The sequence below is a fragment of the Ambystoma mexicanum genome, chromosome 10 (assembly GCF_040938575.1).
Source record: "Ambystoma mexicanum isolate Mex_15411 chromosome 10, UKY_AmexF1_1, whole genome shotgun sequence".
Lineage (NCBI taxonomy): Eukaryota > Metazoa > Chordata > Amphibia > Caudata > Ambystomatidae > Ambystoma > Ambystoma mexicanum.
In genome coordinates, this window is record NC_090932.1 from 671,026,069 (window position 1) to 671,052,785 (window position 26,717).

The 26,717-nt window shown below is 44.3% G+C and overlaps 1 protein-coding gene and 1 non-coding gene across 2 annotated transcripts in view; one reads left to right on the forward strand and one right to left on the reverse strand.

The window, feature by feature from the left end:
* SLC9A9 (solute carrier family 9 member A9) overlaps positions 1–26,489 on the forward strand; it is a 3,894,960-nt gene extending 3,868,471 nt beyond the window's left edge. The window contains exons 15-16 of the mRNA XM_069618254.1: positions 13,208–13,313; positions 14,567–26,489. Coding sequence (XP_069474355.1) covers positions 13,208–13,313; positions 14,567–14,806 — 346 coding nt within the window. The 3' untranslated portion in view covers positions 14,807–26,489. The remainder of the gene's footprint in view (positions 1–13,207; positions 13,314–14,566) is intronic.
* Positions 8,752–8,858, reverse strand: LOC138496828 (U6 spliceosomal RNA). Its single transcript, XR_011278296.1, has one exon. It is a non-coding gene; the product is annotated as a U6 spliceosomal RNA (small nuclear RNA).
* Positions 26,490–26,717: the final 228 nt, after the last annotated feature.

The window sequence follows — 26,717 nt, forward strand, 5'->3', positions numbered from 1 at the left end:
AAGTTGCGTCTTGGCATATTGCCAGTGGCTGCACTTTGCAACAAGTGGTATCCCAATACCAGCCCTATGTGTCCCTTCTGTCTGACGGCTATGGAAAGCTGCATCCATTTTGTTCTCATATGCCAGGTTATTTAGATTTAAGGGAAATAAATACCTAAAGCCCCTCTTTCGAGAGAGGCAGGTAAGAAATACGAGGGAAGCTAAATGGCTATGCAAATGGATATTTCCCATCTGTGAAAGGTACAGTGAGCAAAAAGCGTGTGCTGCAAACTCTCATCTCAAAACAGGTTGTCATACCATGTTCTTTCTGGAGAGGAGCGTCTGCTACCTTTTTTGATGTATGTATACATAATACATCATCCTTTACAAAATCATTCGGCCCACCCTTATACATGACGAACAAGCTAGGGTTCAGTAATTGACAGCTATCCATGTAACTTCAGTCAGTCTAAACATTAGTATTCTAGCAAAGGCTGCCAAGACAGTTTTCTGTTATGGGGAACACGGGGCACTGGCGCAGGGGAAGATATCATGTTCTAGCAGGGAGACATTCCAACCAACGTTATCTGTTCGCTCGGCTCATGAGCAAAGGGTCAGACAGTTCTGAGGAAGAGAAAATACCATCCTTCGTGAAGGAGCACCGTTAGTTGCATATAATTCACATTTAACTTCCTTTTACAACAGCGCTTGCAAGACAAACCGGCACCTGCGCTACTGATTGGGAACGGCTCTTGCACAGCTTCAAGTCCTCAGTGAGAGGAAAACAATGTATTTCTGCACAGCTCTACATTCCTGCCTACGTTAGCATTCAGAGTTCACGCTGTGGTCTCACACCTTGTGTGGATCTGAAGCATACAATATATTTGCAAAGCGTTACAAAAAGAAAATGGCCGGCATCTACAAAATGGACTCCCAATGGTCACATTCAGGTTTCACGGTTTGCAATGTTTGTCACATGATGTGATTTGCTTCTGACCAACATACTATTCATCTCATTCGGGCTATGCGATTTCATTTACGGTATAACATGATGAGCGAGGGTGGTAGAGAAAAGGAAAAAGTTAGTAGGTTTTAGAGAAGGTCCCTGGATATTGTGCAGCTATATTGTTTTCTTTTTGTAAGGCATTCACTTTTGCATTGGTGTGCAGTTAGATTGATTGATGGGACAAAACTAAAAGAAGGCAATAGTTAGTATAGTAGAAATTATTGTGTAGGGGTTGGGCTGTTTACTGTCGTTGGAGTGGGCATTATATAGAGGGGCTAGCTATCGGCTAGAGTTTATTGGGTATCCTGGGTCCTCCTGATCGGTTAGGCAAATTTGTGTGCATCTCAGTCTTTGGTTAGTCCAAGGTACTTTGACTCAGTTCAGGGTCTTCTTCCAACCCTAGGAATCCCCTGATTCGTAAGTCCACACCAGGAACTCTCACTGGGTCCCCCAAAAACGGATCTTGTGATATTTTCTCCAGTTAGCTACCTCCTGATTTTACCCCTCCCTGAGGTCTTGGGTTTCACATCCTCCCTTGGTGTTTAGTTTCTCTCACCCTGCCATGAGGTTTGGTTTCTCTTGCCCTGCTTGGGGTCTGGTATCTCCCGTCCTGCTTGGAGTCTGGAATGGCCTTTCCGACCTCCTCCCAGTTCCCTGGAGTGACTGTGTGCCTTCTGTCTCCATCATTCAGTGCTCCTCTGGGTAGCTCTTCACGAAGGCCTATGCAGATTCTCCCTTCCAAATTCTTCTGAGTATTCTGCATCTGCTGGAGCTGGTGCTCTCTTCCCACTGCCTTCCTGTGGGGCTTTAACGTGGGTTCCTTGTCATGCTGCTCGTCTGCCACTCAGTCAGTTCCCACTGTTTGAAATTCTCCTTGGCCGGAATTCTCCAATTCGTATCTAAGCAAGGACATTCAGCGTTCCACTGGCTCAGCTTGATGTGCCACGCCAGGCGTGTCCTCATTTCTTCCTGTCACATCTCCTAGGAAGAGGTTTCTCCTTGTCTGCACCTCAGCGGGTTACCTTTCTCCGTTGTTCCAAAGCTGATTGTTTCTTTATCCTCTCCACAGGAGGGGCCTATATCCCGCTCTCCTTTCTGAGATAAGGATGGTGCCTGAAAAGAGTCAGAAAGCATAAAACTATTAGGCACTTGAGACAAGGGAGGACAACATATAACCCTGTTTAGGGATGGCCTGTCCTCTAAGGGACCGCCCGTGTGATCTCACTTGCCCTGTTCCCTAGGGGGTGTTAAGCTTAACAGACCCACCTCCCTAGTCCCAAAGGGGCTGACTTCCTCTTAGGGAGAGGGGATGAATTCCCTTTATTCGTCACAGCACTCATACACACATAGCGCAATACACACAGACATCAAGTTTGGAATGAACAGTGAAACACAAACATTTTTTTAAAACGTGGAAATCAGTGGGAAAATATGTTTCCCTGTTAAATGCAAACTCCCTCACACTGTAAACATAATCTTAAATAACATTACAACACACATGTACAACACAGACTTTTATATTAGGTGGTTTCCATCAGTGTTGTTGTTAAAGTGAAGTTGTGGTGTAGTGTAAGCTAAGATTTAATGTATAGTTCGATTGACATTGTGTGTGTTAGGGAAATACTTCATTTGGACAGAGTGCACATTATCGTTGACATTCCCATTGTGACGTCATCTGTTTTTGGTAGTAACCTACTCTATTTTTTAAATACTTTATTTTTTCCCACTGATTTCCTGTGCATATTAATGGCAGGGCTTTTCTCTGTTGATACCCTGAAAGTAGCCCCTGAATACCTTGCCAGAGAGATCCGTCAGCACACACAAAATGTGCTCCTAGTCAATCCCCAGTGGGGAGGGAAACAGTTTGGAGTGATATGGCCTAATCTGGGATGACCTCCCAGAATAGCTTAACATTCCAGACCATCTGTATCTCATAAAGCTCTTTCAACCCATCTCGCTTAGGCGGCACTGTGGTGTGAATCTGGGGCACAAGGATGTGCTTACCGCCAAGGTCCAACCCATCTCACCTAAGCAGCAGTGTAGTGTGAATCTGGGGCACAAGGATGCTCTTACTACCACAGTCTAAATCATCTCACCTAAGCAGCACTGTGGTGTGCATCTGGGGCACAAGGATGCTCTTACCGCCAATGTCCAAGTCATCTCGCCTAAGCAGCACTGTGGTGTGAATCTGGGCACAAGGATGCTCTTACCCCCAACGTCGAAGTCATCTCGCCTAAGCAGCACTGTGGTGTGAATCTGGGCACAAGGATGCTCTTACCCCCAAGGTCAAACCCCTCTCGCCTAAGCAGCACTGTGGTGTGAATCTGGGGCACAGGGATGCTCTTGCCCCCAAGGTTCAACCCATTTCACCTAAGCAGCACTATGGTGTGAATCTGGGCACAAGGATGCTCTTACCCCCAAGGTCCAACCCATCTCGCCTAAGCAGCACTATGGTGTGAATCTGGGCACAAGGATGCTCTTAACTCCACGATCCAACCCATTTCGCCTAAGCAGCTCTGTGGTGTGAATCGGGGGCACAAGGATGCTCTTACCCCCAAGGTCCAACCTATCTCGCCTAAGCAGCACTATGGTGTGAATCTGGGGCACAAGGATCCTCTTAACTCCACGATCCAACCCATTTCGCCTAAGCAGCTCTGTGGTGTGAATCGGGGGCACAAGGATGCTCTTACCCCCAAGGTCCAACCCATCTCGCCTAAGCAGCTCTGTGGTGTGAATCAGGGGCACAAGGATGCTCTTAACTCCACGATCCAACCCATCTCGCCTAAGCTGCACTGTGGTGTGAATCTGGGGCACAAGGATGCTCTTACCCCCAAGGTCCAACCCATCTTGCCTAAGCAGCAATGTGGTGTGAATATGGGCACAAGGATGCCCTTACCCCTAAGGTCCCTCTGTTGATTGGCATGTCAGAACCAGTACGTCCCCAGTCATCAACCCCACCCAGTATCTGTTAACCAGCTCTGATTACGCTGAACCAGGACTGTACCTTCAAGAATGCGTCCTCCGGGCCGCTGTGAATGTTGGGTCACCAGCTACTGTCTGTTCTCGCTCCCCACCTTCTGTTGCCCATCTTCTGCCCTATCGCCCTGAAGCAGGCCCGGCCTGGGTGCGACACCACACAAAACTCCTAAATGAATCAATCAATAAAATATGAATGCTTGCAAGTATGGTAGCTCAGGGGCAACACACTCACCTTGAAAGCAAAACTAAACAGTGATAAAGGAACTTACATGTGAAGACCTACTTTTGAAGTATATGTTGTTGGAAAACTTTCATGATTAGTCGCACAATGTCAGGCTAGAGACCTGATGTTGTGTTCAACAAGACAATGTCCAAAGCAACGTGCCTACTAGAGACACATTAATTTACAAGCCCTAATAAGCAAGTGCATTTCCCAGAGAACCATTGAAAACAGAGTAACGGCAGTTGTAGTGGCTATTCGTATTTGCAGTGTAACATTTCAGTGTTCAATACACTGGGAACAGTCTTGCCACTAAATATTTTGCTTCCATCTTCGTCTTTGTGTTTTTATCGGTACTTTGGAAAATAAAGCATCAATGTGTGTTGCTTGCATTTGTGTACTGTCGCAGTGGTCTCATGCAACAATTGTGACTTCTCTGAGGAAACCCCATAAACCACTCTTTCCTTTCCCTCTGTATAACATCTGGAATATGATTCGCCTGCACCCAAACTTCTGAAACCATACTTCTCCATTCCCCCATCCAGGGGTGTTGCCAGGTCTGGAAAAGATCAGGGGCTAAGGTATTGTCGGGCTAGCTATAGCCTTTTGTTTTAGCACCTGAACTGCTATCCGGGGCTACAACCAAAAGACCGGGGGCTGTAGCGCCCTCAACCTGCCCTAGCAACGCCTCTGCCCCCATCGTCCCTTCATGAGAGCCCCAAAATGCAGTTTCATCATCAATGCATGGAGTTCATAAACCCAAGATGTCCTCCAGACCCAGCCCTTTGCAAGGACAATGGCTACTATATTCTGTCTAAGTATTTTTTTTTTAAGTTACCAGTTTGATTTTTTTTATGTAATCTTTGATAAACATCTGTTTTTGGACAATCAATGCTGTATAAATTGATGTTAAGTTTTAAAGGACGCATTTGTTTGGTAAACCCATCACCATATTTAATTTGCCATTAAATGTGCAGCAGAAATGATAGGTCAAAGTAGCCATGAGCATATTTATAAGTCCTCATGCTCACCTCGGCGAATTTAAAAGACAGGATTTTGGGGGGACCACTGGCAAGGCTGGTGTCGATTTGCGAGAAGCAGCTGCACAAGCGATGCTTGAGGGCGGCCATTATAGGGCCGTTCGCAATTATGGATGTGGCCACTTAGGTGAAGGACTTACCTGGTCATAGGTGGGAGGCATCAGATGAAGATAGTCACGTGGTTTTAATTCAAGTACATCTCTTAGCATTCAAAAGCAGAGTTATTGCCTCAGTATTGCCGCCATCAAAAAAATGTCCCCAGTGGAAAATGTTGTTTTCATAGCAACAAAGTTAGGCTTCTCAGCTGGAAACGCTTTATAAATCCTATACATCCATCCATCCATAAAAAAAGCACTTTTCACTTATTCTAGGAATGGCTTCACTTACTATTCAAACCTCATTCCTAGTATACTAGGAGAATAGTGGGGAATGATGCTTCTTTCCAAAATGTATTTTGCAGTTATTTGTCTCCTCCTACATTACGACTTTGGCAACCTTTTTGGCGCTGCCATTTTGTGTTGGCGGCCATTTCCCAGCAACATTTTCGCTGGATGTAGCAAAACATGTGCACACTTTCTTCATTCCAAATGGACATTGCATTCTCAATAGTGATGATAGGCAGCATTTTGCACACAGGCCTCAGATTTCTTGCCTTCAAAGTTACAATCAGTGGGGCCTGTGGGAATCAGGGACTATTACGAGCTACATGAAGAGCTACCTAGAGGTGGCATGCTGGGGAATGCCCAGAGCTCCGACACAACCCTTAAGGTGGCATGTGACCTAGCAACAAGGTTGGTCCCCGTCCAGCATAGCAGAGGTGTGAAAGTGCGTGTTATAGTAGACACAACCTCAAAAGGATCTTCACGGCTCTGCAGACATCAGCCAGAGGCACAATACCCCAGTATAGCCCAGCAATCTGAGCAACCTCCCTTGAAAATCTTAAAGATGCTCCAAATTCCTCTCCCGAGCCTTGCCAGCACTGGCGAGCTGGCCCATGGCTTGAAAAGTCAAACAATAACCTGATTGATACTGCAACAGACACCCGGAGCCCAAGTTGGCCGGTCAGGCACTTCTACCCGATTTCAAAATGGTGCACCACAACTTTAAGTTCTGGCTGAATATTACACTTGTGTTCCATTAGACAATTGGGGGGAAGAACTGCAAGCACCTGGGAAACACAATGGAAACCAAACATCTGAGTCAGCTAGTAGGAAACCGAGCCATAAGCTATCACAGGTTTGGTGGAGTATAGCAGATTACCGATCAGTGGCCATAGTTATTCCTATAAAGCCCTATAGCAACTCCAGTTACCAGCAGGAAGTGCAGCAGACCAGGTGACAGACCTGAAGACATGATATGATATGATAAGTTATTCATAACGCGCCTGTACACAAGTGTTTCTAGGTGCGACAATACAAGGAGGGGGAAACCAGAGAAGGACAAAACAGTGATTTTACTAGGGCTTGTGTCATTCAGATCACATAAGTGCAGGGGAGAGGAAGGGAGTAGTTGTGGGGGGGCAGTGCAGGTAGCTCAATAAGTGCTGGGGGGAGAAGTGCAGGTACTCAATAAGTGCAGCTGGAGGGTGGCTCATAAGTTCAGAGAGTGAAGGGACTGCGGGGTTACAGATACAGGCTCTTAAGTGCTGGGGGAGCGCAGAGGCAGTGCAAGGGCAATTGGATATGCAGGAGCCGGGGTCCAGGTTCAGTGGAAGGTCAGGTGACCAGTGCACGGAATAGTCAGGGACATCAGCAAGCGAGAGGAAGAGAGAAAACGGAAGCGAAAGGAATGTCTTGAGTTGCTTCCAGAACCGGAGGTGGTTCTGCTCAAGTTTGAGAGAGGCAGGGAGGCTGTTCCAGAGGGAGGCTCAGCCGCGGTCAGAGATCTGCCCCCCACACTCTGCTTGGAGAAGCGACTGACACTCAGAGTTGGAGGTGCAAGAGTGGAGAGCTCAAGAAGGAAGAGGTATAGGAAGAGAAAGTTGGAGGTAGTTCTGTCCCAGGCCCCACAAAGCCTTGTGGACAATGCAAAAGGTCTTGAACTTGATCCTTACAGCCACATGGAGAAAGTGAAAAGATGTCACAGCTGGAGAGATATGATCCCTGGGCTTGAGCCAAGAACAAGTCTTGCGGTCCTGTTCTGGATAAGTTGTAAAAGTTGCAGTGTGGAGACAGGCTTATTTAGAAAGAGGCTGTTGCAATTGTCCAGCCTAGAGATGACCAGGGCTCTAGAGAAAGTGAGCTTCTGGGGTAAAGTGAGAAAAATCAGAATAACTCTGAGGAGGTGCACCTGATAGTTAGACTTCTTAGAGACGTTGGATATGTGAAGAGAGAAGGAGAGGGTGGAGTCGAAGATGACACCAAGGATCTTAGCCTCAGAGGAAGGAGTAGGAAGAGGGCACAGGGTGGGCAGTCAGAGAGAGAGAGTGAAAGAGAGAGGCAGGGAGGGAACAGGTGTCCCAATGAGGAGGATCTCAGTCTTACTGGCATTAAGGTAGAGATTGTTGGTGGCACACCATTCCTAAATTGCTGCCAGACAGTCTAGTATGAGAGAAGGAGCAGAGGTGGCTGAGGGGAGCCTGAAGTAGAGCTGGGTGTCATCCACATAACACTGAAAGTTAGAGCAGAATATAGCGATCTGGTGGGTGAGATGTGCCAGGTAGTGGTTGAAAAGCCAGGGAGAAAGGTTAGAACAGTGGGAAACACCACAAGTAGAGAGAGAGATAGAAGAGAGGAAAGACCCCAGTTGGACCTTCGAGGGTTGGTTGGTGAAAAGGGAGGTCAAACTAGGCCGAGGCCTGACTAGTGATACCCAAGTTGTCACAGATGTTATCACATGAGGGAGGGTAGAGGAAGCCAGAAGGAGAGGCCTGAATAAAAGAAGCAGTGGCAATCATGTGTCTTACTGTATCCCAGACAAAGGTAGAGCAGGCTAAGTGGAAAGAAGACAAGTTGCAAGCCATCTCATTTCTATATCTCAGACACTGGCAGCAAACAGACCTAGTACAGCACAGAAAGACAGCAGCCTGTTAAGGGCTCCACACCAGATATTGAGTGGAGATCCTGGCCCTGTAGGGCGACCCGTGTTTATCAGTTAAAATAACCTAGCCTGGCAAAGAACCTAAGCAAGGGGGCGGGGGGAATATTTATTGGAAGGAGTGTATAAAAAGTTAAGTCAATTCACGTAGAAGGGCAGCATACATCTAGAGCAGAGATGTCCAACTCCAGGTCTTGAGGGCCGGAAACATGACGGTATTCAGTGTACCGCCATTAATATTCATGAGACAAATTTGCATACACTGATTCTTAATGTATGCACATTTCTTCTCATGAATATTAATGAGGGGTATCCTGAAAACCTGTTAGGATTCCGGACCTTGAGGCCTGGAGTTGGACCCTGATCTAGAGGGTGAGAGTATCTGTGCCAAGATAGAACTTTAGGCGGGGGGGGGGGCAGAAGGGGTTAGCCAAAATGGATCTAAAATTGCCATAGCTAATTGAATCAGCTTGTGGTTTCTTTTTTTTTTTTAATTTATGGAACGCTTCACGAATGTGCGTGTCATCCTTGCGCAGGGGCCATGCTAATCTTCTCTGTATCGTTCCAATTTTAGTATATGTGCTGCCGAAGCGAGCACAGCTTGTGGTTGCTTAAGCAGCAGTATTACCAAAGCTAGCTTGAATTCTGTGGGCACCATACCAGTGTTCAAGAAATTGGCTGAAGCCCCTCTATTTGCAGATGAACTTAAATTAATCGTAAACGATTCCCTTAAAAATGGAAGCTGGGCAGTGCTACAATGTAGATCCTGATGTTTTCTGTTTCTTATACGTAGGTCATAGTGTGCATTATTTAGTGGTAGGCACACCTGCAGGAGAGCACCTGAGTCATTATTGGTTAGTATTCAATATTTACTTTTAAAGTGTTTATTTATGGTTTTGTATCACATTTGCAATATCTTTGTGGACGGTTTCAATCTTCTTGATAAAAAAGTCAAGATGAGAGCTGGACTCCATCAGTGAGCTGGGTGCTGTATCTCTGGGACTGAGAAGTTTCATGTGAACTTTTATTTGGGTAGAAAATGAATTAAGGTCATGAGATACAAACCATGAAAACCTCAAAAACATTTTAAATGTGCTCGTAAATAGCTCAGAGGGGACAGCACATGCTGTCACTTACATGCCTACAGTCCTGCCACACTAGTTTGATACATGTACTCAATGGTCGTGCACATTGCTGGAAAAGGACATTCTTTACTGTGGGATCCCACCAGTACATTCATAACAAGCGGGTTCACAGAGCTCCTGATCATCTGCAGAAGTGGTCTCAAGGGTGAGTGTTTTGTCCTTGATCCTAACTATCCCGGTTTGAATCCCTACTTTTGTAGGGCGGCACCATTAAAAGTAGTCAGAATGCACTCAAATAAATGAGGCTGCAAGTGGATTTCCCAAATCTGGGGATACATTTTTTGCCAGATCCCGGATCTGAGAAAATCTGGCCCAATAGACAGCACTTATCTTACACTTAACATGAAAATGCAGGCGGAGCTAGGATTCTGTTATATTTGCACCACCAACTAAATGATTCGTAAATGCCTCCCATCATGTACACACGCGGCACGAGATAAGTACATGAGTGCTTGTGCAGTCTTGCGATGTCGTTAATTAATCATAAATTCTGGCACTGCTCCAGGCAACAGTCCAGTCTCTCATCTTTCGGCCGGCTATGCCAGTAAGAAGGGCAACAATCGTATTCAAATCATCCTTGATCCCCAAAAGGGGCAGTTCAGCATATATCAGGTTGCTTACCTGTCATTGGGTCTCATTACACGGATGGCGGTAAGGGTTTACCGGTACCGGTAAGGGTACCAGTGCCGGTAAACCCTTACTGCCTTACTACGAGGTCCCTTTGTGGGACCCTACTTTAACGGCTGGTTTTACCAGCCGTTAAGGAAGGGACCCGCAAAGGGACCTTTGAGGTAATTACGGTCCGCAATTTGTGATACCGTAATTACCGCCTTCCCCATTCCCATTGAGCCCGATGAGGGCAAAAATGGGAATGGGGAAGTGCCATGGTGAATGGGGAATTACCGCCCCCCCACAACTTGGAATAGGGCGGTAATTCCGCCATTCACCATGGCAGACTCGGTAAAATACCGGCGGCAACCATGGCGCTAATAGCGCCATGGTTACCGCCGTCCGTGTAATGAGACCCATTGTCTTTTTTAAGGGAAGCTCAAAGTTGCCGTGTATAATATCCCTGGGAACCCGACCTTCCATGCTTTGTTCCAACATGCCATTCATAACTCCGGTAACAATATGGACACTGGGTAAAAAGTGTTAATAAGTCCTGCCCACAAAGATAAAGTGAGGACAATTACTGAACACAGAGAAACATGTTGCCCGTTACAAAGCTACTGCGCTCAAACACCATACGTGAACAAATGCACAGCAGAAGGCCTTTGATCTGGTTACATTTTTGCGAAGGAGTTTTGGAGAGGTCAGGATGCGAAGGTGGAAAAATAGTTACTTGGAGCTGGAAGAAGGGAGAGAAGGGAGCATAAGTGCGGTAAGTAGCTGGTGAGAGTGAAGATCAGGCAGAATTAAGTGGGCAGAGAGTGAACAACATATTGAAGGAAATGAGCACAGTGCAGTGTGGAGGTTGGATGAAAAATTGAGGGAGTGCCGGAGGGGACTATCCGGCAGGTGTTTGGAAGAGAAATTGACTGAAAGGTGCAACCATGTATTCTGGAGGAGATTGAAGGGTGCATTGATGGAAAAGTGAAGGCGAGTATCCAGGAGGAAGAAGAGAAACGACCAAGGCTGCGGTGGTAGAGTGTATTCCGGAGAAGGTTGTAGGAGACACCAAAGGAGAGGCAGAGGATTCAGGATGGTGCAGGAGGAAACATTAAGGGAGAGGTGGAAGAATGTGTTAAGGAAGAAGTTGAAGAAGATTTAAGAAGGCGGAGGGGGTGGATTGGTATATCAAAGGAAGATGAAAGAGGAGCCAACAGCCCATAAGATTAAGGGGAGTGAGTTGAGGTGGATTAGAGGAATTATTATGTGCCAAGACATTGGGAAGGTGGAAATAACAGAGATAATAGGAAGCACAGGGAAGGTCCCCACAGATATGAGGCCATCAGAACTTGTCGAGGAGGTAGAAAAATACAGTATGTTGGGAACCATAGCAAAGACCCTGAAACAGGGATGTGAGGAGGGCACCCAGACTAGAGATGTGGAAATGCTCTCATGGCCAGCCTCATTGTGAAAGCACTGGGGTTTATCCCTCTACTATACAGCTTCTGGAGTTGTCCAGGCCTAATGCGCAAGCGTACTTGGAGCCCTAAGACCCGGGCAAATATTCTCTCCAGTGTTTAGGATGAGAAGCAGAGAACCTGAATCTACAGAAGAAAAAGCCAAGAAAGAAGCATGGGGACACTGGTATCTCAAGAATGTGAGTGACTGAAAAGTGAAATGTCCCGGATTGGATCCGGGGTCTTGGGTTACCCAGACAATGATTGCATAGACCTGAGATGCCATGGAAAAGGATCCCTGCTTTGGGAGTTACACAGAGTCTTGATGTTTAAAACTGAGAAATCCCTGCAACGGATTCACAGATGCGGTGCTACGTAGATACTTGTTGCTTAATTTAAGGATAAGCCATCCTGTTTATTGTTGCTGAGTTTGTCAAAGAGAAACCACCCTGTTAATTCTGAGTATTTTTCATCCAGACAAAGTACTGTGGGAATACAGGAGGCATTTTCAAGACGTTTATTTTCGACCACCATTGTTCCCACCATTTATAAACCATTGTTTAACCTAGCTCTGTGTTGGTGTGTTGTTCATTCCATTTGTGACATGTTTCTGTCCTTCCAAAACCTGTAATGTGAGAACATTCTTCAGGATTTCTAATCAATTCAAATCATCCTTCTTGGTTCGGTATGCTTGTGCTATATTTGCTGTCTTCATTTCTTAAAGTAAATGCTGAGTCCTTGGCTGGACTTTCTCCAAGCAGCTACTAATGATGATGCTACAAAGGTAAACTCTATTATAACTTGACTTCTGTCTAGGAATCAAACAGTAAGATATCCAATACATTCATCTGCGTTGCTTTAATATATCCCTATAAATGCATATGTTTTTTATTCCTTAAGCTCTTTGACAAAAACCGCCTATATTATTACAATTTTGCTTTCTAATAAATTGCCAAGTTTGTATAGATTGTTTACTCCAACTATGGAAATGGGAAACATTTGCACACCCAGCAGTTGGCTTTGTCTTGTGCCTTGGATGAAAGAAATCAAGAGACCTGATGGAGAGCGGATGATCCGATATCGGTGGATGCAATTTCCATTTTGTTTCCTCGTCCAATCATTGGTGGTGTGGATTTTATTGGCCTCCCGAGCTTCTTCACTCCCAAAGCATGTTAACTATTTTAATTTATTTTATTTATTTATTGCATTTGTTAGACGCCCAAACACGAGGGTACTACCTCAAACCCAAACCCAAACTAAACGGACAAGGCCCCAGCTAAACCCAATATGTCTGGGTGTATTGCAACATGTTTCCTCTCAGATGTGTATATTATTTCCAGATTTTGCACGATATAAATGAAAAAGTGTTTGATCCCCAGTTCACATGTTCATCCCTACACAATTTTCTTTTCTGCTTCGCATGTAAGGCGAAATCCCTTGCTGTGGGGTCCCAGGCGGGATTTTCTTGTTTCATGGATGCCGGTGCAGTATGCTTCTTTTGCATTGCTGCACGGTATTGTGGGTGCAGACTCAGGTGGTGGCCATGTTCTTTTGGATATGCTGCCCTGTGCAAGTGAGCCAGCAATGCATGGCTTTTGGCAGTTGAATGCCTGCTCGTGAATACCAATCGACCTTGATTAATGTCCTCTTCAGATTCTGAGTCGTTGCAGATCATTGTAATAAAAGGTGTTAATGTTCCATGCACAATGCCGACTACTCCTTAACAAGCTGTTCAGATATCTAAAGCCCATTTTGACCCATGCTGGACCGCCTCTAACCACGACATTGCCCGGATGGTGTGGCCCCCTTGCCAGACTCCTGACAAGTCCCAGGGCATATGGAGTAAGTGAACCTGCCAGGATTAGGCACTGGCAAAGCGCCAGAGGTCGCCTGCATGGAGGGAGGGGCCGCCAAGCTTCATGGTGGCGCATGAAGGTTCTGATTGCAGCTTATCTGGGAATCAAGCGAAATAACAACAGCTCATTGCCAGGTGTAGATGCTTCATCGAATGAGTCATTGGGAACTCTGCATGGGCTTTTTTAAGATTACCATTTCTATTCATACAGATAAAAATATCACACAGAAAAGATATTATAAGGGTTTGTAAATTGTGGTTTATGTTAATGTGCCTTTTTAAGAAACTGATTCATGTTCATTGGGATTTATAATAGTTTACCTTTGATTTGCTTGCCAATTAAAAATTGTTAATGCATTGGGATAAACATTGCTTTGTTATAGCAAAAGCATTTCCTGCTGTTACAGTGCAGTCATTATTTACATGGTAAGAATTGAATACAGAGAAGGGAATGGCTCAGTCGCTTACAGTGCACGGTCCATGTGTGATAACCAGTGCATTAAGGGTCCTGTTCCCCCATGATTGCTAGAGTTCAGCATTAGGCTGTCATGGCAGTGGGGGTGCGTTGACAGCTTCTTGGAACAAACAACTTCTCCTAATAAAACTCATGAAGGCTTCCTAATGTAGTGGGTGGGTCACACGGGCGTGATTTTCTTTCCTCCCACCGTCTGCATGTGTCATTTTGGGAAGAGGAAGTGAGAAGTTGCTGATGGCACTAATCTCAAGGTGTGATGAAGACCACGGCTTTGCTCGATATCACATTAATCGTGGCACAGGACTGGGCCATGGAGGGAGCAGGAGACATAATTCCACAAGGAGTATGCACTCTGGGTTTCTTTCAGTTCCTTCTCGAGCTTGTTGGGGTGGGATTGATAAGTACTGATTTTTCACCTGGCTTGAAAGTTGTGGCTCGCCCTGAGGAGAGCCCCCGAGTATAGAAGGCTCAAAGAAAGGGTTACCAGATGACTCCATGCCAGCAAGGACATTGTGTCCCTTTTCCATGAATTTCCTGCTGGGAGTTGTAGTGGTGGGTCACTTCAATTGAATAAAATGGACTGAAGTAAAAATTAAGGTAAAATCAAAGACCAGAGGTGGAGTAGGGTGTCCCTCATGACATGGAGTCACCTGGCAACCCTAACCAAATGCCACTTCGCCTTTGGTTCATTATTGCACTTGAAAGTCAGCTCTTGTAATTTCATTTGAATTAATTCTAAACACCTTCCTTTCAACACCCAACCAGGAGCAGCTGAAGGAGGATGACATGGACTGCATAGTGAACAACGACGAGCTGACTACGACTTATGAAGAAGCTGCGTTGGCCTCCCAACATTCCACCGGAACAGCGGCAAGCCCGACACAGTCAGATCCACCCCAAACTGCAGGAAAGGAGAACGTTCAAGAAGGAGACCTTGGATTAGGGGGCTTCAATCTGAAGATGAAACCCACGGGCACTTCCCCCGCTCAGGGCTCACTAGCGTGATCAGACCAGCGGTTGCACGTGATGAAAGGATCACAAAGGGACACGCGCAAGGAACATTATGCGCAACCGGGGAAAGGTTTGAAAATGTATTAGGTGTATGAATTGGAGGGCTTGAAATCTTTGATCATGGTAGTCCTTCGTGCCTAGATCAGAACGAGCAGGTATTGAGGTTAAGCCATATGGAAATAGTTTGTCTGCAAAGGAACAATTCCTTGTTTGATAAATGGATTTCATTTGTCCTTAAAGGAATATGACAGCACTCATCTTTCCTTTGAATGCCTTAATTTGTATGCTTTTCTACTTGAGCTCCTAAATGTTCTCTTTCTTTTTTCAGTAGAGTCTGCAATTTTTGTGTTAAACAAATTAGAATTGTAAACGTTATCTATGCAAAATGTACAAATTATACATCATCAATGTTATACCGTGTAGGCAGAAGATATGCACTTGAGTCCTAATCATTGTACTGCTTCTCGTTCCATGATAACCATGGGATGTGTAGCACAAAGCGGCAGCGACCACTCTGAAAGCGAACTCTATGTAGCATTGCAAATGTCTTTATGTGAAATCTCAGCCGCAACCCGTCCTGCTCTACTTGAGCCCACGCTCTTGCAATATTTACCATAAGCACTCACTGAAGATCGACGAGGGCAAAATTGCAGTCTGCATTTAGGATTTCCACAACAAATACCCATGAGGTGATGTCGCGTATGGTCAATCTGAATGGACATCATTCACACATTCCCTTGTTGTACTGAAAACATGGTCCTCTGCTCCACCAAATCAGTTGCAGTTGGGAGACTCTTTGTTGCAGCCTCGATAACAGACTTGGAAAGCCCTGAGTTAAAGTCAATGCAGCCTAATATGGACAGATCATCACTTCTCTCGCCGCCTAGATCGCTCTCCTGGAAATTGAGAACTCATAGCAATGTCAAGGCTTACATTTGGTGGCACAATATTCCCATTGAATCCAGCTATATTCTTTACACAGTTCATGCAAACCAACGTAATAACAATCATTGGTCATTACACTCAAGAGTATCTTTCATCTGAACTGGCTGGCAAAGCCGTGACTACTTACGAAGCTTTGGTGATAAAGTCTGCGTGTATACGTTACACAATTTGAATGTCAGCAAGGGCTTTAGATGCTGCACAGCTTTCAATGATGAGTGTACGGGCACTATTCCCCTATGGTTGGGGGTCCTCTGTTGGCAGCGGGCCTTCTGCACTCCATTGACATCATATGTTGTAGCAGAAACTACACTCGATGGTGAGGTAGGTGCCAGCCGCTTGGGTGCTTTGGGCAACTGCTTCCTTAATCAATGCGTGCTGGACTGGAATGATTTCCTATGTAACTCAGTATGTGCCACCATGACACTCAAAGGGGTAAGCCCATAAGGCATGTTCAGGATGTATTTCCTCAGGATTATGCCACCTGGCCATTTTACTGTCAACCGAGGGTGACTGCTATTTCATTCCCCCCTTTATCCTCATTGTATCCTCTATCTGGGTCTTTGCTTCTTAGTGAAATGCAATTGTGGAGAGGTAGAAGTCTTCCCACCAGTGATAAACAGAGGTGGAAAGAGAAAGGGATGCAAATTGCCTTTACGTCATTGTTTTTTGCAATTCTCAACACACCGGCGAAAATGAACACCGGGAAATCCATTCGCATCAGTTGAATACTTGCAATAGCCCCCGGGAGCATCTTCAGTGCATGGTAGATCATGGAGGCTCTGCTGCCTTGTTCCTCAAAGTTTCTATCTCTATAATGGCATGACTAACCTCGTTTCTATCACTGGTTTGCTCTCCGCCAAGTTGTTTTGGGCTGGGCTAGGCTAAAAGATTGAACCCTGTTTGGGGAACAGCCGATTTATCTTGCGGTTTCCCAATCGCGATTCCACTTGTCATTGGCCAGCTCCGCCCTCGTTAGCATTCACTTCTAGCATTGTTTGAAGGCAACCACACTCCAATATCTGCTGCTCTAATGTGTACACATTTTCGGTCGCGTTTCTTTTTTAGCATGTTGTTATTGAAACTTCAACAGACTTACAAAGTGAGTCAGTAAGTTCCTTTCCACATAGCAATTATATTACACTCCAGGATAAGTGCTCACAGCAGAACACAAAGTCATTATGGCAAAACAGACAAAATAAATGAGGTGGAATTGCCTTAATCTACAGCACTACCATCTCTCAGACAGAACTCATAGACCTATCCTATGCTTCTTTTCAACATTAAGCTAAGCATCCTGCAGTAGATCAGAACACATCACTTATTGTCACTGTGTTGCTCAAAAGCCCTCCCTATATAGCTTTGTTCAGAGAAGAGCCGCTAAGCCTAACATCCCGGGCGACTGAAGCAGTCCCAAAATCATCTACGGGGAGATTACAATGGCAGTGAAATCAACAACAAGGTGACAGAATTGGTTGACACTATTGAGATACTATGGTGCAGGCAGCACATCAGTAACTGGACTCACAAAGCAGGTCACACCCTTAACTGTATACATTTCCAAAAATGTACAAAAGCGTATCTTACCACTATGAAATTGCTGCCCCCCTGTCCTTTCTGATATGCACCCATACATTCGAAATAAGAATCCACAAGAAAGACTTACATAGCGGGACCTTGCCCTCATCAGATTCAACTAGCCCGTAACTACGTCAAGCCTTATATACTGGACCATCTTGCCTGATAGCACTGTGGCAAGCAAGGAAGAAGAGATCAGAAAGATAATCTGGTGTTAAATGGTTCATAGTGGCAACCCAAAAAGAGTTACATGCAATTAAAACTAATGAAATAATAACTAATGAAAACATAACAAATCAAAAACAATTAATTCCAAAATAACTCATTTCTTTTTCGTTGTTTTTGGGGGCTTCCCCCTCAAATCCCCTTTTTTTTACCCCATCCTCAAAACCACTATTCCCTCTCACAATCCTCATTTTTTGATTTTTCAGAATTAGTTATTTTGATATTGGTTGTTTTTTCATTCATTATTTTTTCATTAGTTTTGTAATCGATACAATCACTGCAAACCCCTAACAAAAGAAAATCAGAAATCTGAAAATGGAGCCGCGTAAAACTAGCGCATAAAAAAGCACATGCAGAGGTTATGATGAATCTGGAAAAAGAAAAAAGAAACCGATTAGAGCAGCCCTGAATTTCAAGTATAGAAACAATCTAGATATGCTGAGAAGTAACTGCATCATAAGTACTAAAAAACAACCTTGAAACGTCTAAAAAAAACTTGTAGCTTTCTTAGCATTGAATATCTAAAGAAATTGATAACCAAGCACCCATAACCTAGAACTCTACCCTAAGCTTGATATTACGCCTCCACTATATGATCATGCTTCTGCCCATTTCTGTCACTAAGTCACAACTGAGCCCTGAAATCTGCTAGTATAATCAAAGCCTAAACATACTCACAGAAGCTTGTCCTATGGCGTGTGTGAACTAATTATTCAGTGCCCCAGCACCAGATATTACACATCTGTTAAATCACGGGACCAAGGCGTAGTGTCCAACCCTATCTCCTACACCATTCCCATTCCCCTGCTAAAATAAACCTTAATCAGGTTTTTGAACATCTTGGTAATACAGGCTTATCTGCAACCTAGACATCCTCAGAAAGATAACGGGACAGGAAGTTACTGCATAATTTCTGGAATGTGTACGGCCTTCATCCTTCTTCATGACCCTCAATCTGTTTTCAGATTTCAGGCTCGGAAGTGAATCAATGATTGTTAGGCCCGAGAAAACCTTATAGTTTTTCTAGTCACGTAAAAATCTTTTGGTGTTCATCTATTTTGACATCTCATCGCTTTAATGTTAGACCACAAAATCCTCCTGACTGCCGTGAGGGATGGACTGCGATCGTCAATTCAGTCCTAACCTGAATCCATTCTTTCCTCAGCAAACAAAGCAAACCGCGTCAAATCAGTTCCATGCCATCGGCGATTGAAACTATCTCTTGTAGGGTTCTACTTGTCTCTGCAATATATAAACACACATTTTTCTCATCTTCTTGGGCTGACTAGGGACATGTGACTGAGGATCAAAACTACACTTTCAAAAGTAGACAGGTGATAGGTACCCCCAATCCACTTCTTATCTGAAGCGGAATCTGGGACTCAGGGCAGACGCGACATTTGTACTTGTCAACCTCTAAAAACCGAGGTATTCGTAATCCAGGAAGCAAACAGGACCATCATATTATCTAACGGGCCTCCAGCACAAAATCAGGCAGCTAGACTTTCCTGGGCTATAAGAAATCAGATCACATGCCAATGGCCCTCAAATCACTGGAGTTGCTCCCAGTGCAAGTAAAGATCGAATTCAAGAAGTCTTGCCCCAGGCATAAAGCCTTTCGGGCATCAGCACTGGGTACTTCTAAAACTTGGCACCCCATAATACTCCTGAAAGAAACTTGAGATCAACTTCACCATCACTCAAGCCAAGGTCAGATGGACAAACAACACAGACGCCGTTTATTCAGGGAGCCCAGAAGCTTAGTTTTCATCACTTGTGCCAGAAAAATGGAAACAGAAATGTACACATGACCAAGATCTTGCCCAGGCACTGTAGGGCAAATCTACTTACCCACTGTAGGATGTGAACAGCCCACTGATTCAGACACAAGCCAACATCGCACCACACTTAACAGTGGCCAAGGTAAGAGCCAGCCTCATCACTTGAGTGTAAATAATATTCTGAAGTCACTGCAAGGGGACATGAAAATGCCTAACAAAAGAAATTAAAATGAAGACTCAAAGAGCGCTCAATTTTCTTGCAAACTGAGCTACAATATTCCAAATCCAGCTTCTTTCCGGTTTTCCGTTACAGCCCCAGATTTTAGACCGGCAAGTTCCCTTTTAAGTATGTTTAGTTCTATACTGGGAGGCAAGTTTTTATTTTCTGTGAGCACGCAAAACTGTGACCCCAAATGTGATCAAATGTTGTCTGTGCCTTGAAACTAGCAAACAAATGTGGTTACTATTTAAAGCCATAGCCCTTGAAATATCGCATGCAGTTTTTGTTTTGTTTTCTTTAGGAAATAACTATTTTCTGTCGCTTTCAAAAGAGTAGGCCACTTACTTTGTTATATTAAGTTTCCCATTCTTGCACTTCTATTGCATATCAAGAGAAAAAGGCTTTTGTTGAATTATTTAAATTACATCAAAACATACCTGGGTGCCCTGAGTCTGCACCAAAAAAAGGTTAAGCTAGTGCATGGAATAATTAATTGCATTTTGGATACGATGCCCCTGCTCCCTCTTATTTCAATGCAAGTGGTCACACACATATATTCAAAAGTTCAAAGATAGTTTTAGTATCACTCCTCTACAATTGTATGTCAGCAAACTATGAATCGTTGTGAGAAGACTGAATGTACATGAAAGTCATATTTTGTAAATTCTATGGGCACTGCTCATGGCAGATAAAAAAAAAGAAAACAATTCTTTACCGAGTATTAGGTTTTAGCTCGATGACAAACATCCATTTATTTTTTCACTGAATTGTTTCAAGGATTTATTTCCCATTTACGGCTGGTCAGCATTGATTGTCTGAGAAGTGTGGAAAAAGAGTGACGTGTCAGTCAGCGGAGAGGACTTAAATGTGACATTTTGTCAGAGCAGACAAGCGCACTGCGGTTGATGGATCCAGCATGCCTTTGGACTTTGTTTTCCGTTCAAACGATACATGCCTTGATTGCAACCTACGTTGACGACTTACGTTGCACCCAGACTGCTGCGGCAGATAAGTGACGACAACGAAGAGAGCGGGTTACGCATCAGTCCTCCTCCTTACCGACTCCCAACATTTCAAGATGGCAGCTACCGGGGGTGCAGGCTATTACAGAGTGACCCTGGGTGTCTGTGTAAGCAATTCCAGCTACAGGATCTAAGGGTGCTTTTTTGTAGACTAACTTCCTTAGCTTCTCCCTCCCGGATAGAATTAATTTACTGTTACTTTGTCATTTCCACTGTTGGGCAAAGGGCACTGAAGCGCCAGCTCTGTGGCCAAAACTAACCCAGGGCCCAGAGTCTGGCACCAGTGAAAGATATTCTGGATTTGTTTGACATCTTGCAATATTTGTACTTGCCATCATCTTAAAATGATTCCCATTCATAAAGTAAATAGTTGTATTAATACATTGGCCCCATCACGAGTTGGGCTGTATCCGGCCTGTAATACTGCTGGACTGTAATACCCTTAGCACCCACCACTCCGACAGTACTACCACCCGATCACGAGTTGTGCGTTAACGGTAAATCCCCCTTCCCAATTGGATCCAATGGGGCATTTCTGCTGCTAATACAGCCGGTGGTAATACCGCCAAAAACAGGGCGCTAAATGGGATTTTCATCTCCAGAAAAAAAGCTGGAGGTAAAACAGCCCATTTAGCGCCCAACTTGTCATAGGGCCAGCCCTTAAATGCGGCAGTAATACCGTTACTGCCAAATTTAAGGGCTACAGCCCAACTCGTGATGAGGCCCAGTGTATTAAACTGTGTCATGTATGTTGCTTCAGTAACAAACTTAAGATATACTTTTTTTTTTTTTTACTTAATGAAACCTGTTGTATTGGCCGTTTTTTGGCTGCTTCCGAAGAAAGGATATAGACCCTGTACACAGTCAAAGCCATTTCTGCGAATTGACTACTTGACTCCACAGTTCATTGATTGACACCTGACTCCAATTAAACAACGTCAAAAACCATTACAATTTCAGAAGCTTATTATAGCTTAGAGACGACTGTGCATTAAGTGATCAGGAGCAGGCCTACTTCAGAAGTGGAACTGCTGACAATCCCCTCAAATCCACTCTCCCTGGAGCCTTTTTTTTGTTTTGTTTTTTTACCGCAGGCAATAAGAAACCTTCAGAAAATAAATGCGATCTCTCACAATTTTCAGGGATAGAGAGGTTTTATCGTGGGAGAATCCATCAAATTCGTTTTCCACACATTTTTTGGATCGAATTTTGCCACAAATATATGTGAGGGGGTGGGTTTAGGGTAACTAATGTGGGGGAATTATGGGGGAGGGGATGCAGAAGGTATGGAAGCCCTGCTCATAAACCAAAGATATTGCCATGGTGAGGGAAGAAGGGAAACGATGGGGTGGGAGAAGGGACACGCAGCCTCTGTGTTGTGTTTTCTTTTTACGTACCCACGGCCATGCTAGTCCTGGGGACCACTCTTGCCTCACTTAAAGCACACACTCCTGAGATCTCTATGAGTTAGCCAAGTTCTTTGAAGGGATCGCAGCACTAAACCAGCTCCTGTTGTAATAACAATTTCTAAACCAAGTATGCCTTCCTCCATTTGATATATTATAAGCAATATGTGTGTCCTAACATCTGTTCTTTGCGCGGAAGTCCTGTCAAAAAAACAGCATTGGCAAAACCATCAGTTTTGGCTTTTGTATGTGCATTAAATAGGCATTTGCCAGGCCCCAGGTGCTCGCACACTTTTCCAGCTATTGCCATCGTATTGCCTGGATAGTAGTACCATGATGGCAGTGTCTGACAAATGCACAACCCATGCCTACACAAAAGCTAAACCCGTTGGCTTTTCTCCTTCCGTTTTTTCGATCTATTTTATGCATTGCTTTAAAAAGAAGATAGAATATCATTACACAAATGCAAAGATAAAGCGATGCTTTTACACTGCTGCAGACGTCATCCTAAAGGATATATATATATTGCTGCTGTCATTCAATTGCCAAAAGCCGTCTGTAGAAGAGAGTTATTGATATAACAGAGCAGAACGAGTCGGAATCCAACAGAGACGAGGTCCCTGGCCGGTGACACAGGCCCCATGTGTATTAATGACGAGAATAGTCAGCCACATTGCATAGCCCAAAACATGTGTTCCTGCCATGTGCTAATCAACTAAACTCTAAGATCAAAGCACATGGGATAGAGGCCTGTACTTGAAAGGCAAAAAGGCTTAGATTGCTGAGCCTGGGCTTGCAAAAAGGTGTAGTAAACTAGGCAACAGGATGTCACTGGCTTAATTAAGTAGATAAAAGGAGTGTATGTCTTTACAGTGGTGCAAACACTTTGCGTTATGTTTGTGTTCGTGTAAAGGCATTGTGGCAGATTCTCAAAACCTTTGTGGGTGCAAGTGATCGGAAATAAGGGGCATTTCTATGCACATTCCGAATTGTTGTAAAAAGTATAGTGAGCAAAAAGCGATGGCTGCGCACTCTTAAAGCGGGGAAAAAACCACAGAACAGGTTATCAAGCCATGTTCTTTCTAGAGAGGGGCGCTTGCTACCTTGTTTATGTTTTTGCAAGGAACTCGGGGTTGGTCACCCTGAGTTGCATGGAGAACCTGGACGTGTACCCTTTGCTCACTGTGCTCAGAGAGGCACCGCTCCACCTCACTGATGAGGCCCAACATGGCTGAAACAGGTCTCTTTTTCAATGGTTGTTTTCCTGGCATTTCATTGCTGAACTGCCCTTGTGGGGCAAAGACTGATATGCAAATGGATATTCCTCCTTTGTGAAAAGTACAGTGAGCAAAAAGCGACGGCTGCAGACTCTCAAAGTGGGAAAAAAAACCACAGAACAGGTTATCATGCCATGTTCTGTCTAGAGAGGGGTGCCTGCTACCTTTTCTTGTAATCATGCTCAAGTATTATACAACAATGGCATGCTTGACTGAAAATTCACGTTTCCAATGCTATGCCTTTCGGATACAGCTGAAGGCACTTGCAGGTGCGGGCGGGTAAAATATGCAAACGTATTTATAATTATTTAATTGAGGTCCCATGGTGCGAAGACCATAAACACTGGATATGAGACACAGCAGGGGGCGCCGCATTCACATGTATCCGGGATATACCAAATGAGATCATTGAAATGTGGATGTACATGTGCCACAGGCTGGGGCGGGGAGTGGGGGGGGGGCGAGGTGGAGTTTAGAAGATGACGCTGGCACAGTACAGATGTATAGTTGAACGGTCAGCCGCCATTCACCATAGTTAAGAGTTAGAGGTGGGCACGGCTCCGAGAGTCCTGGAGGTCTTGGGAATTATACTACTGCAGTGTCGGGTGGGCAGGTCAACCCCACTCTTATACAGTTCTAATGCTGCACTGACTCAGCCCTTTAATTTCCTGGCTCGATAAATGAGTACTATAACATTGTGCAATAATAGGCTGTTATTACAGCGCACAGAAACGAGAGAAATGTGGCATAGAGTGCTATATAAAAACGTATTACCATTATTACTGCTCTTCCCAATGTCTGACACCAGATTATTTTCAGACAGCAGTTACAAAATGAACCTTTTAATTTCCGTACAAAAAGAAAATGTCCCTGCTTGGCCCTCTGCTGCAATGCCACTTTCTGGTGACATGCTAAAATGACGACGGGGTTTTGGCGGTGCAGTGAAAAATGGTGGTCATTTTATCACTGTCATACTTCGGGAATTAATGGAATTGGGGCCATTTTTACCACACCGGGCTGGAGTAAAATCTGCCTATTTATCACCAGAAATCTGCGGTATTGCCATGGGTGGAATTACCACCCGCGGTAATTCCAGCAATAGGACCATAAAGTCCAATGGACTCTATAAGTGGGGATTAACACCCCGTACCGTACTCGGCATCTGCCGGTATGTTTACCAGACTGATTAGTGATAACAGTAATCGCGTTTGGTGGTGGTGAAAAGCAGGTGAACCACCACCAAACCCGGAATGAGGCCGACCCGGAATAAGGCCCACTGTGCCTTACCTGGGAGTTGTGCCTTGAGTCTTTGCCCCCCAGGGCTTTCCCTCTCGCTGCCATGCAGGACACATCATCCACACAAAAGATGTGTGTTTCGCGGGGCCCCATTATTAATGCTGCCCCACACTCTGCTTCCATTGGTAGCCTCACACATTAGAATACAAGATGGCGTCATTGTTTCTTCTCACGTTTAGATGATGAGTGTCAGCACTTGTGCACCTCCTGTAGAAATCCTCCTCTTTTAAAATACAATTTCTCGCTCATTTCGTCAGCAAAATACCATATATGTCCCTGTGACTGTGGCTATGTGCCTATTTGTCGGTCAGTATTTAAATTCTAAAGTCCACATATGAACCACTTTATCCCGAGGATTGTGTCGGGACGTGAGGAATGTCTCAACAGGTCATAACCAAAAGTAGTGCAGGAGTAGTACCGTAATGTAAAGTTAATGGTTCAACCCCTTGTGCCAGGAAAAACCAAAGGGCACTGCCCTGTGGACCGTGTCTATCACATGCGTTGGCTTCATTATGAATATAGAGTGTAGAGCCCGCTGCCCACTGCACCTAAGAGAAAATGGATTGGTGCATTTGGGAGGCGAGACTAAGACAACTTCCAACAGCAAGGTATTGTGACTATCGACAATGTCCAACCTTTGCAATTGGCTATCTGCAAATGACTATGGAGAGTCTCGATAGCTCTGGGGCAACGTAATCGCCTTGGACGCAAGAAAACACAGGTTTGATCCCTTGGTCTGCGCTTACAAACCTCTGGGTATTAAGTGCGTTAGTGCTTACATACCTCTGTGTATTAAGCGCGTTATTACTGCGTGCTGTCAATTTGATAGGAATTAAAAATTGGAACACTTGTGTACATGTGCATTATAAATGCCAGATCATACCATTGACATGGGATTCATTTGCAGGTTCACATTTTTGGCTATATGATATGATAGGTTATTTATAATGTGCTTAATACCCAAAGGTTTCTAATCCCGGACCCGGGGATCGACGCTGTGGTGCTCCGTGTCGTCTTGCTTCCAAGGTGACCACGTTGCCCCTGAGTTATCCTCCCAGTCATAACAAGCTGACAGGGGAGTTTGCATCTGGGAAGGGCGAAAGGATCTGCTTTTCTTGGCTCATCTGCATAATTTCCTGATTTTTGCTTTATTGAAAGGTTTGGCCTTAGCTTTTCTATTTATCCTTTTCATAACATGGTTCTACCTCCCAAGAATATCAATATTTTGAGAGTTTTTTTTATTCTGAACCTGCTGCATGAAACCTCTTCCTAGCTCCGAATCTTTCTGTAACCGGTGCTTTTTATATTGGAAAATCTGTGAAACATCTGTCATTTTCTTGTGTCTTCTCATTTTTGCTTAATTGTTTTTGTTTTCTTTTTATTTGAAAAGAAATACATTTGCCTTTAATCAAGTTGTGTTATGTAGATTGATTTAATCAATATGCTCTAATGCTATTATGGGAAGCCTTGGTATTCACAATGAACATTTCTATGTCTATATTTGCAATATATTGCCTTCTCTTTATCTGGTCGGGAATAGTCATACTTTTTCCTTGTCTGAATATCTGAGAAGCTTCAGGTCAAAGCCATTCATGATTCCTTTATTGTTCAACATCAGAATGTGTAATTCAATGTCTTTTTTCCCTTTCTGTTTAAGTGTTCAAATATTCTGATAATGTTTGTGACAGGCTGTTACAAACCTGTTTATTCATTAGGATATGTTGGTTTCGCCTCTAAATTTGCCTATTTGTAAGAGCATTGTGTGACCGCTGTCGATGTCTCTGTATTACATGTCATCAATTTTTTGACCCATTTGTTAGAACATGAGTTTCCTACCTCACCTGTCCATGATGCACCACGTGAAGAAAAGTGTTATAAGAAGACTGTAAAGTTTGTAACGTAACAAAATAAAAAAAAGGTCTGATCAGAATGGTGAAAGTGGGTGTGATTATGTGACTAAAGGCGGAGAATAAAAACTTGGAACATTCGAGATTAAACTGCGGTGGGGACTTTACCGCAGTGCAACAAGGTCTGTCAGTTATGCTATCGAGCACGCTTCCTTTCTGGGAGATTCAGCTTGCACTCAAGTGGGAGTCGGCAATGTCAGGTGAGGGGATGCGCATTGCAGGTTATTGGTGCAGGTGTGCGACATGGAGGA